Here is a 12836-nt window from a genome sequence, read left to right on the forward strand (position 1 = left end):
CTGGCACTCCACAAGACGAGATGCACATCATGGTGATGTGCCTACTCTGATGCTTCCAGCAGCGCTCAAAGCTCTATCAGGTCCTGGGGTCCTGGTCAGAATTGGGGGCGACGGATAATGGGGGTAGGAGCGCAGGAGATGCAGGAGGGAGTGGGGGAAGAGGTAAAGACCAAATTTGGTTAAGAGGACTGCGTTTGGTTTTGAGATACGCAGTAGAAAAGTGGAGGAGGTGAGAGGGAATGCGTGTGCCTGGAAATGCAAACTTGTTTATTAAAAATAATTTGTGAGCTCATGTTATACAAAACTGAGGCTGCTGTCCAGACTCTCTTTTTGTGGTTTTGGGTTGGTTTTTGTTGTGTTTGTTTCTTTTCATCCATCTTATTGACATAATTTACACTTCCTTTACTGAAAGTTTGCATAATGAGTCACAGTTCAGATAAGATAAAGGCTGCAAATAATCTGATCTGCATCATCTTGATGAGCAGCATGAGTTGCTTCCCCCCTTAAGCTTTCTATTGATCTCTCTCAAAAAACAAATTATCTTCACTGGCCATAGTTAAAAAAGGAAATTAGCAGGGCAATAACCACTGGCTTTAAAACAAAGTTTAAAAAACAAAGTTTAATTAATTTACAGAAGGGATTGTGAAATCTGGTTGCATGCAACAGAGGACCCTACGTTTGGCATGAGACAGGGTTACTGAAGTGGCAGTGTTGGCATAGGCCCTGGTTAAATTCTGGCCAGGTTTTCCTTGTCCCAGGTGTGTGATGTCTCCCACATTCCTCACTCTTCCTCTTGTCTTTTGGGGGATCTTCTTCATCACGCGGTTGCAGTTCCGGCAGAGCCTGCGTGCGTAGTGCAGCAGAACAAGAGCTAACACGCTGCTCCTCATGCAGCCATCTTCATTGGAGTTACCCAGACAACCTCAATAAAAGCGAATGGTGTAGCCCTGACTTGGAAGATTCTTTCCAATCCTCTATCCCAGAGTCCTCTTGAATTTACTGTAAACCTAGACATGAGGATCAAAATGGTGATAAATCACCTCCATTTACAAATCACTGGAAAACTCTGCCTCTTCCCCTCAGTCTAGCTGTTTTTTTCATCTTCTGGTTAAGTAATGTAAGTCTGTCTAGCTCCAAAGGATGTAGCTGTTTTTTTCATCTTCTGGTTAAGTAATGTAAGTCTGTCTAGCTCCAAAGGATGTAGCTGTTGTTTAGTCTTAAATCTTTGGCTTAGCTGGAACCAGTGGCAGGTAAGGTCAGATCAGATTGGTCTTGCACCTCACTGGTGGCTGGTTTGTCTGAGGGTTAAAAAATGCTGGTGCAGTTTAGTCTTCTGGAGGCTATTCTCTTGCTCAAATACAGTCAGTTTGTTTTATGTTTGTGAACCACTTACTGAATTTGCTGTTAAACATACAGGCGTGGTCAATCACATTTTTAAAAACGTAAAAACAGTGATGTAAACTCAATGAGAACAGGTGAGTATTTTTAAAGCAACTTTCACTGTCATAGAAAATCATTTATATTCTGGTCTAGTTCCTGATACATTAATGCTAAATCTCCAAGGAGAGGCTGCAAAAAATAACTTGTATCTTGTAAATACAGACTTCTGCACAGAGTCTAGTTTTTCAGGCAGAAAGGCCAGTGTTTACTGTTATATTACGGTAAGAGTTGTTGCTAGGACTGCATCTGTGCACATTTGTTTTACTTTCCTTCACACCATGTTCTTTTCTCTAGTGTGCAGTTTTGGGACCCACCCTTTAGCAGCCCTTCCTTTTGAAGAAATTCAGATAATGTGTGCATCAACTGTTTGAAAAACACAAGGCTCCAGTAATAGGTCTCCTAAGGCTAGAGGTGTGGTTGGAAAATAAAATTCGTAAGCAGCAGAGAGAGAAAGGATTTTCCTATGTGGGGTGGGGGGTAGAGAAAAAACAGGGAACAGATCATCTTCAGAGCACAGGTCAGTCATCAGTATTCTTCCCCAGGACCCGGAGGAGAGCCCAGTGCCTCTGAAGGAACTCATCTTTTAACTCTTCAATTGTCTGCTGTTTAACTTAGCTGGGAAGGGAGTTCTCTGGACCATTTACACTGATTTGTAAATAGCTTTTGTAGCACTGGCGCCAGTCCAGCAGATAAAAGCAAGTGTTGTGCCAGTAGTTATATATTACCTTTTTTTTTTCCTAAAAAAAAGCACTTAATTCAATTAAATTACTTGATATGCCAACACTTTACTCCTAGGTACCTGGCCTTGGAAACCCAGCTCCAGAATTAGGGGCCTGTGCTTTCCCATCAATGCAGGGAGTTTGTCAGATATCTCAAAATAGGGTCTAGTACTATGCAGAGAGAAAAACTATCTGGAACTTTTCTGCCAGTAATGTATTTTCATTCATTCAGGATTCATAGCTATGATCTTTTAAAGGTGTCTCACAGTTGTTCGTTGGAAAGAATGAGCAAAGTTATCCTAAAAGTCACGGCAGTGACTACATCTGCTGCTACCCGCTTATCTGCTGGTCTGGGGCTGCAGCGCTTTCACACAAAGTGAAATATTTGGTGTTTATGTTAGAGGAATCAGGCCAGATCCATCAGCCCAAGAGAGGTGAGGCTGACACAGCTCCACACTCCCAGGTCCAACTGAAGAGAGGTCGAGCATGTATTCCCAAATTTAAAACATGCCAGCTCCTCCTGTGGATTTGCCATTAGAGATGCACTATCCTCTCCCTCCTCTCCGGCTCTCAGGGCACATCACCTTCTCACCAGCTAGCCCAGCTTAATCTTTGCTAACGCTGACACACTCATTTGCACACTCACTCACCCCCTCGCTGGCCCCCTGATGTAAGGGCTTCTGAGCCCTCATCCACTCTAGTGGACGGCACTTGTTGTCACTTGGGTCTCTCCAGCCACTGGCACCCAGACTCTCACTCACTCCAGTTGCTGCCCCCAGGCACACGGGCTCTCCAATCCATGGCTTGACTGCAGACTGGTACTCAGACATACACACACACACACACCCCGATACACCCAAAATAGAGAGTCCTTCACTCAGGGGGGAAAAAAAAAAATAGAGTTATAAAAGAATTAAATAAGATAGGAATGGGCTGTGCTGAGCAGGTGCAGGGCAGGGCAGACAAGCACATCACACAGCAAACTTCACACGCAAGTGGCCCTTTCTACCTTTCTATTCCCTTACCCCTTTGTTTTCCCACGCCTGTTCCTTCCCAAATCACCTATATCCCTCCTTTTCTTTGCCTTTGATTCCTCCCCTAAGCATCCCATCAGAAGTCCTGTGCAATCCCAATCCCTGTGCTCTTCGAATGCATCCCTTCATGAGTCCTATATCTGTAGGCTGCAACCCCCCTCAGTCCTAAAGTTGCTGTGGTGTTGACTCATCTTGATGGGCTTCACGCCTGCACCCTGGGGCTGGGGCTTTCCTGGGGTGGCCCTGGGAGGGGCCTTCCTCTGCATCCTTCATTTTGGGTTCCCATCTGCCATTGTGTCCCTGTGCTCCTCTGGACTTTTGGAGATGGGCCTTTGATGGGCTGATGGCTCTCGTGATGGGTGTGGGAGGAGCCAGGGCGGGGTATTATTTGGGCTACCCCCATGACATTGTCTATCTGCACTCCTTTGTGGGTGTGTAGACAAGCTTTTATCACATAATCTAACAGTTGATGTCTTTCTCATCCTGGTTATAGAGGTTTTAAACCCATAATTTCCCTGGAGAGTGATACAAAGTGGGAACTTTGCCTTTCCAGTTCAGTAATTATTATTGTTTCTAATGTAATGCATAAACATTTCAGGGATCAGAACCCGCAGGCTTCCCCTTCCTTAGGCAAATGATTTAACCAGTAAGCTATAGCCGTCAGCTTTCTCTTGGTCTCACTCCTTTTGACCTAATGAATCTTGGGTTTCTTTCTGAATAGGGGCCCAACTGCAAAAGGAGTGGAGGGTGCCTTTCATCTCAGCTGTATGATTAAGGATGTAACTTTGAACACCTAGGAGTCAGGAGGCCTTTTTACAAAAGGTAAGCCATACCCCCCCCCCACCTTGTTCGCTTGCCTGCCTTTGCAGGGCTTTGCTGCGTGTGAGATCTATTGTGAATGTCCTAGGTCAAGCCTCATAGGTGATATCAGCCTCATTCTTTCAGGTTTCTTGGGGAACTCAAGTGAGAGCTGCTACGGTTCTGTCTGCTCTTCAGAAATATTAGCGTTTGTGCTGGGGGTTGCAGTGCAGCAGGTCATGGGGTTGTGGGATGCATAGGACTTGCTGGGCAAGTACAGTAACCCTGCTGACCAGAATGTCCCAGAACCACCAAACCTGTTACAAGGTACGTGGCAAACAGCTGCCCATGTGTAGTACAGCTGCATCCCCTCTATGCCATAAATTTCGAATATCTTTAATGCTGTGGCTCCAGCGAAATGACCATATTGTTCCAGTATTCTGAACAAATACCAGAAATCCTTAATATTTGATAAGACTAGGTTTTCAGAAGGGAAACAGGGACCTCACTGCAACAACCCAGGTGCATGTAAGCCTTAGCTTGGGTGCTTGTCAGACATCTATGTGCTCAGGACTCTGGGCATGCAGAGAAGGAAAATTGTGTGTAGTCAACTTTGACAGTACATGTGTGCTTTCAGTCTCAAGTTGCTGCTGAATGAGAGGTTCTTAGATTGCAGTTCTAACTGTTAGGAACCAAAAATTTTCCTTGTTTTGGATCTGCCCTGAAGTAGGATGACCTGGGTAATTATAGACCCGTCAGACTGACAAGGATCCCAGGGAAAAAAATAGAATCACTGATACAGGAGTTGCTTCAATAATGAATTAAAGAAAAGTAATGTAATTAATGCCAATCAACACGAATTTGAAGAAAATAGATTCTGTCACATTGGTTTGTAATTGCATCAAAAAGATATTAAGTGTGGTTGCTAAAGGTAATGCATTCAGACACATTAGGCATGTGACTCGACCACACAACACTAAATCAAGGAAATGCAATGATACAGAGACTATCCAGTCCCCAGTTAAAACATTAGCTTGGGATGTTTCAAAATGTAATTTTAAATGAAGAATTGTAACTGCACATTTTCAGCAATATCCTTCTTAGGTCATTTCTTGGCTGCATACTACTAAATATTTGTTGGTACCTTTGAAGGAAACAGTCAGTCCTCACAGATACTTGCAACTGATACAAAGATTGAGGGAATAGTTAGTAACATAGGTGATAGAGTGGGATATCCACCAAAGAGGAGCTCCCCATGTGGTGCTATTTCACAAAAGGATGAACAGCATGATCCCAGCAAGGATAGACAAAGAAATGTTAAGCAGAAGTGATGATGCTGTAGTACTTCTGCTTTCATGCTTTTAGCAACTGTGCCTGGGATGCTCTCCAGATCTGGTGTTATCTCAAGAATATAGTAAAACAACAGCCTGTTGAGCTTCCAAAGAGAATGTTAAAGGGTGCTTTGATCATAGTCTGCTGTTACCTCTGTTCAGATATGCCTTAAGAAGGCCCTTCCATCTAGCTTCACAGTACTAGAAGTTGAAGTTTAGATGAAATTAGGGGCAGGGTGAGGTCCCTTTCAGCCCAAAGTATTCTGTGATTCTTTTTCTAACAGATATGCTGTAGTTCAAACAGGATGTAGTGTGGTAAACTGATGTGGCCTATTTTATTGAGAAAGCTGAATTAGACAATCACAAAAGTTCAGTTAGTGAACTCCAGCTCCCTGAAGATGTTTGTGCTGCCCACAGTTTCTCTACAGCGAAAACCTTAGAGGGTTTAACAACACTTTATCTTCTTGGTTATCTGTAGATATGCAAGCAGAGTTTGTCTCATTCCTGTTCTGTGTATTTTTGCATATAGTGACACAAAAGACTGTGACCTGGGATGATCCACTTATGATCGTGCACCTATATAATAACCTCACAAAATGCTATTGCTGCTATGCACTTAGTGTTTTATTTAAATGAAAATTTCAGGTTCCCTCTGAAAGTGTAGCAAAGGTACGCTATGACTTTTGGTGTCTAAAAAAGCATCAGGAACAGCATGGGGAATTTATACAGAGGAGTGAATACTGTAGAAAGATGCTGTTCTCTTGGGTTTTTTCTGATGCTGAATTTATATACAGAACTCAAGGTTCATTGAAATGAGAAAGTCAAATTTCTGCATTAAATATTCTAAACATTTGTTGGTACAAACATCATGCTTAAGAACAAAAGCAGTTTTTATATCCATATCACCCACTCCTGATGTAAAAGCTCTGTATTATTGTACTATCAAATGTAGCCTGGCAGCTCAGAAAAAACAGCATATACAGAGAGTGCATATATTTCAACAATGTCTTGCTGTGAAGCTATCAACAATTAATAAGAGATTCCAGTGTAACAAAACAAACAAGGAAAAGTTTTAGTTAGTAGCTGTTCTGAAGAGATTCACTAAACACTATGATTTGATGATGTGTCACCTAATAGCTTGAGTAATATGCTGGTCTCAGTACTAAATCAAGAGAGCAGTGTCTAATGGCTGAATCTAGTATGACATCCCAGAAAGCTGTTGAAATCACTGTTTCTATGGAAATTTCTACAAGGGAAATCCAGGGGGCTGAATGGATGTGCAAAAGTACACGTGAAGAGAAGTATTTTCATGCAGCTTGGCGAGTTTTCAGGGATGTTGCTGAGATGGGTCATTCTGAGTGAGGTGCTGGTGTAAATCATTCCAGATGCTGGTAACTCAAAAAGCTGTCTCTGCTTATCAACAGAGGAAATGACCACAAAAGACTGGTACTGGAAGATGAAAGGAGGCAGGGAGGAAAGATGTAGTTGACAAGAACAGAAAAGAGTCATCAGCATCAGAAAAGAGTTCACAGCATGAGTGAAAAGTGAGTTTGCTTGTTTCCCTATTGTTCAAATGAATTTGTCCATGATTCCATTGCTTAGAGGAAAATTGCCCCAGGTAGAGTCGTGGAATTGTTTACATCAGTGTTGTAGCATGGTACCCTTCTGATTCAGTCTGGCAGTAAATTATGCAGGACAGGTATGGGGAATTTGGTCAGTCATCTGGTATCAAGGTGGTCAAATGACTGAGGAAGATGAAGGTTGAAGTCTACTGGTATGCTGTTTTTCAGGGGACAGAGAATCCCTGCTGGGTTGTGGCTTGAAGTGATCTGGCTAATTGCATAGGAATTTATCCACTGTTTGAAAGTGAAATGGGGCTAACTGCAGCCATGCAGCTTTTGGCCTCCAAGAACTGGCTAAAAGGAAAGACAACATCCCAACATTAACTATTAAGCCAGCTCAGATGTTGCAATACTCAGATCAAAGGTCTACAGAGATCTGGAACATCTATTCGGGGCTTGGGCGTGTGCATATATACAAACGATAGCTCACATTAGGTGAAAAAGAACAGTACAGTGAGTTTGAGTGGATGAAAATTTCAAAGCAGCTATAAATCCAACGTTACATGCAGAACAATGGTTCTTCCTTGTATTGAAAATCTTTCCTTCCTTTGTTGTGAGTCAAAAGTTTAGCAAAACTGATGTATGCCAAATTTATTTGCAAAAGCTGGAGTAGAGAAAAAAAAAAGCTAAGAGTAGCTAACAACAGTGACGCATAGGGGATTGTGCTGCTCCCAATGTTAAACGTATGAGATAATATCAACATCAACATTGTCTCAGGAAACTTTGGATCAGACTCCTAGCCAATTAAGTTACAGAAAGGCAAGGCACCAGGATTTCACTTGAAATTTTGAGGGTTATCAGGAAAAATGGTTAAGGGAGGGAGAGAAAAAATATCGTGTTCACCTTTTAGGAGTCTTAATTTAGCCCATACAAACCTTCATGGATTATATCCTATAGATACGTAACAATGGTGAGGCAGGCCCTCAGCTGATGCGAAGTATTATAGCTCCATCTGAGTTTTCTGGAACCACATGTATTTCTTGTGGCCTTAACGAGAGTTTCAACTTTGCCTTCCACCTGCAAGTATGCACAAAGGCAGTGGGGTGTCAGATCACCCTGTGCTGAAGAACAGCACTGTGAGCTCTTGTGTATTTACATTATTTAGCATAACAGGGTCTTAGTTCTTAATAGTGGGTTTTAGCTAGTACTGCAAAACAGCTAAATTCATAATGTATCAGGTGAGAGGAACATCAGCACACTGATTGGGGTGGGTGTGTATTTTTTTTATAAGCAATGTTGAATAAAAATAAACTTCTATGTGAAAAGTATTTTTAAATAACATTGAATATCTCCGAATAAAACACTTAAAACCAGACTGGCTGCCTAGGGGTTGTCTACTTGCTTAGCTCCATTTTAACTATATTAACAGAGGGACTACAACTGTTCAAAAACCACCAAAATGTTTCAACACATCTTTTGTCATAGCAAACATGCTGTTTTTCTTTTTCACTCAGAAATTATTGATCTATTTTTATTCATGCTTTCGAAAAAAGCTTATCTTGCCTGTAGAGAAGTTTAGTCTGAAAGGCAAAATTATGTGGAATCTACAGGCAATTGTAAAATACCTGCTAGAATGCAAACAGCTTGCACAGTTTTACCTCAGGCATCCCTGTGCACCCTGCCCTTAGCAGCAGAACACACCTAGCGCTGCTCCCTTCTGGGGCCCAACTTCATGTTAAAAAATTGGAATTGTTTATGTTCCTTGGCAGATTCCAGATGAGAAGAAGTTGGAAGACTACTCCCATCTCCCATGTGGACCACTGACATCTGCAGAATCCAAACTTTGGTTACAAACACCAGCCAAGCCCCTGAAAGAAAAACACACGAAGATGAACAACACACAAAGGGAAGCCGTGCTGGATGCTGCAAATGGTGAATGCCATGTTGGAAGGTGCTTCTCTTCAGTGCTGAGCCACCAAAGAAAGCGTGCTGCTAATTAGCCAGCTCTAGGCCCATGAATCATCCCACTGACTTACTGCGCTCTCACAGAAAGTTCAGAAGTTTTAAGTACAGTATGTATGTATACATGTGGGTCCACTGTGGCCAGGACCGCTTAATTTCAGAGCAACATCCGTCTTTTAAAAAGCCATCTTCTTCAGCAGTATTTCTAGTTGGCTTCCCCTCTCTCCAAAAAACGTACACCCCCTTCCAATATCACGTTGGTTTGAAAACGTAACACCCCACAACGCAGATGTCCATCGTTAACAGCCAGAACACATACTCCTCATCGAAAATTATATCCCCTCTTCATCTAAAATCACAGTAATTAGTCGCGGTGCCCTTGCTGGAAGTGAAAACCCCGGGGAAATTCAGATCAGAACAGTTTACGTTCATTTCCCAAGGTATACATTTGGTTAATTTGAGGAGGATAGATGCTCGGAGCGGACATTTTTAAGCGCTCACTAGTGAAGTTGTAAGCCGGGACGGGGCCAGGGCAGCGGCCGCCGCGATCCCCGCCGGGGGGAGCCGGGGGCTGCGCGTCGTTCCGACCTCGGCGACTGAAGAAGTCGCAGCGAAACGTGCCCGAGTACCCCACGGGCTGGGAACAGCTCCGGCAAACCCCCAGCGGCACCTGGCAACCGAAACGCGCCTTTCCCCGGAAACGGGAGACGGGAGGCCGGGGGGGGGACACGACACACAGTTTCGGCAAGCTACATCTCCCCACGCCGTCCTCCGCTCGCCTCCCGGCGGCGTCGTCCCCCACCCGAGCCCCGCCGCCGCGCTGTCCCCGCCTGCCGCCGCGCCCCGGACAGCCGCGGGGGCGGCCCTGCGAGGCGCCCCCCCTCCCCTCCAGCCGCCGCGGGAGCCGGCAGCGGGGGAGGAGCGGAGCCACACGGAGCGGTCGTTGCTGCCGCCAGCGCCCGTCCGGCTCTGCGGGGAGGCGGCTGCCGGAGCGGGCTGCGGGCGCGCCGGGCGGGGCCGCCCCCGGGCCTCTCCCGCCGCCCCGCGGCATGGTCGCGCCCGCCCCGCCGCTCCCCCGCCCCGCTCCTGCCGCCCGCCCGCCCGCGCTGCCGGGGCCAGCGGGAAGATGGATGGGCACGTCCTGGGCTGGATCGTCCTCCTGTGGCTCGCAGGTAGGGCCGCCGGCTGCCGGCGGCGGGTGGGGGGCTGGGTTGGAGGGTGGGGGTACGGGTGTCCCGGCGGCCCCGACGTGCCTGTTCCGTGCCGTGCCCGGCGGGCTTTACGTCTTCCTTTAGGGAGAAAACGGGAGGTTTGGGGAAATGCCCCGGCGGGCTGCGGGAGGGCAGCTGCGGAGGGAGCCAGTCTGGGGTGGGGGGGGTCTTTTCAGGGGCGTCCCGCGGTGCAGTTTGCGGAGACTTCGCGGAGAGGGCTGGTCCCGCTGGGAATGGGGGTGGAGGCAGCCGGCGCCTCCTGCCTGCCCGGGCCCGGCCTTGGAGGCAGGTCCGAGGGGCCCCCGGTCCTTTTGAACGCGGGGTGCGCTCGGGTCGCGGTAGACCGCGGGAGGGCGGCTGAGGGTGGGAGAGGAGCGCGCTTGCGGCGGGGAATGTGGGAGCCTGCCCGGGGAGGCAGCAGGAACGGGGGGGGGGGGGGGGGGGGCGGAGTGTCCTTGGCCGCGATGCTAGGGGGATGGCGACAACGCTCGGCTCCCCCCGCCCGCCCACGCCGGGTCGGGAACAATTGCAGGAACTTCTCCTTTCCCGGTGTCCTGGCCGCACACGCCGTCTAACAGAGGGGTAAGAGGAGGGGGATGCCCTGCCTCTGCCTCGGCGTCCGGGGGGGCAGGATCCGGCCTTCCCCGGTGGTGGTGCAGCTGTGCCCGGGCCTTTGTGAGCGCAGGACGGGAGTGCTTCCCCCCAGCGCAGCTCGCCAGCCGCCTCTTGTCCGGCCGGCTCCCAAAGAGGTTGGGCAAGCCCTCCCTAAGCAAGACGGAGGGGAGCCAGAGGGGAGAGCAAAGAGGGCTCTGCGATGGGGAGAGAGCAGGGGGAACTAGCTGAAAAGGGGCTGGGTCTGAGAGCTGTACAGCGAGGAAAGGAGAAGGTAGGGATTACAGCAGAAGGGGAAAAGCAGGGCAGCCGGGAATCGGGGAGCAAGAGGGAGCCCTGTCAGGTCAGCGGCAGGATCAGCCTCCTCGTAGCCGGTGCAGCAGCTAGGCACAGGCAGGAGCAGGAGGCTTTAGGAAAAGCTGCAGCAGGCTGACTTAGATAGGCAGGCTGGTTACAGGCTGAAAGAAGAAAAAGACACTCTTAGGTTGTGGCATGTATTTCCCACCACCACCAATGTATCCCACAAAAAAGACCTCAGGCTCATCCCTCTTCCTATTCAGATTTAGGATTCACAAGCAGTAAATTCAGGTTTTAGTCATAACACCTCTCTCCCACCACCCACCCACCCCTTTCCTTGCTTTTACATTCTGAGTCATCTTCAGTGCCGGTGCCTGCCTACTGCTCCCTTCCAGGGTTTCATGGCCTCATCTGGGGCTTCGGCAGCTTCCAGCTCATCCTCCCTCCTTGCCTCTCTCCCTGCCTGCCTCCCTGCCATTTGGCTGCTTCTGAACGTATCCTGCTTCACTGAGTTGGTCTGGAGTGCCCGCATACCCACAACTACCACTCCTTTGCCACTAGCCATAGTAGCGTGCTGATAAATAGCATCCAGGGACTGGTGAAGGAGTACAGGGTGTAGATAGATTCCTCCCTCTTTTTAACGAGCTTCATTATCTGGACATGTCTGGCTAGATCAGGACTTTTCCATCAAGCTAAAAGGCTGGGCTGTTGACACCTTTCTCCCTCCATTAAAGGTAGTTCATGATTACTGGCAGTGACCGCCGGTTGGAGCATGCAAGGTCTATGCAGAGAGAGAGGTACCGCTGCAGTAGGAAGACCTTCCAGTCTCCTCTAGTCCTGGGCTTTTGAGACAGGACTGCCTGCTGCTGGTGCTGTCGACTGCCGGCAGGCAAAGGCTTCCGGCAGGCAACAGGTTAGCCGTAGCCGTGTGCTGAGAGATGGAGGCAGCTGGTGTCGTCTTGCTCCCCTCCAGCCTCCCGGCCGCTGCCGCCCAACCGTAGAGCAGACGCTGTTGTCCTTTTTCATGGCTGAGAGAAAGCAAAGAAGCAAAGGGGGGTGTGTGTGAGTGTGTACGTGTGTGTACAGAAAAGGGAGAGAGGCTAGCAAACATGGATTCAAGATTTTCCTCTCCCCTGTGGCTGTGCAAAGGAATGAAAGGTCTGCACCAAGGTAAGGAGCCCGAGTCCAGCCAGAGTGGTACACTCCACTCTGGAAAAGAGGGGTGGGGGTTGGGAGGTGGAGGGGCCAGGGTAAGAGACAGAATGCAAGATGGGGAGGAAGCAGGGAGACAAAAGGGAGCAAGAAAGAGAGGCTCTCACCCCCTTCTCTCCCCTCCTCCCTCCTCGAGGTGGGCTGAGAAATTTCTAATCAGCGCTCCCTGTTCCTTTCCTCCCGGCAATAATTCCTCTGTCCTTTGTTTGTCTCTAATTTTTGGCTCTTTCATGTATCTTTTGTTTGGGTTTGTGCCTTGTGACTTCTTACTGCAATTTCAAAAAATCCTGCACGAGGTACAATGGATTTGGTTTGGCTTCTTTTCCTCCTTCCCTGCTCTCCAATGCGCCTAAAGCTAGTGTTTTATTAACAACAGCAAAAGGATGAAGAACAGGTCATTCTTTATTCCTTCCTGTGAAATGACATGGGTTAGGATGTGCGTGGGACTGTGTTCTTCTCATTCTAGAAAAAGAAAGTACAATTTGTCAAGTATCCTTAAGTCCCCGTGTAAAGCTGGTTCTTGTAAACTACCAAGTGCAGCTTGATTCTGGAATTAATCGTCCCCTGATGTTTACCATTATTCTTATTAATGCTGTAATTCCTAATGCAGTTAAAACTAGAGAGAAGTGTTGCACTGGAGACTGAACTCCAGTTTTAC

At 47.5% G+C, this 12836-nt stretch overlaps 1 protein-coding gene across 2 annotated transcripts in view; it reads left to right on the forward strand.

The window, feature by feature from the left end:
* Positions 1 to 9972: 9972 nt before the first annotated feature.
* ILDR2 (immunoglobulin like domain containing receptor 2) overlaps positions 9973 to 12836 on the forward strand; it is a gene marked incomplete at its 5' end in the record, with an annotated part of 37056 nt that continues 34192 nt past the window's right edge. For both annotated transcript variants that reach the window (XM_082498371.1, XM_082498372.1), the window contains one exon: positions 9973 to 10018. In XM_082498371.1, coding sequence (XP_082354497.1) covers positions 9973 to 10018 — 46 coding nt within the window. The remainder of the gene's footprint in view (positions 10019 to 12836) is intronic.

Source organism: Vanellus vanellus (genome assembly GCF_965231255.1).
Source record: "Vanellus vanellus genome assembly, chromosome: 1".
Classification (NCBI taxonomy): Eukaryota; Metazoa; Chordata; class Aves; order Charadriiformes; family Charadriidae; genus Vanellus; species Vanellus vanellus.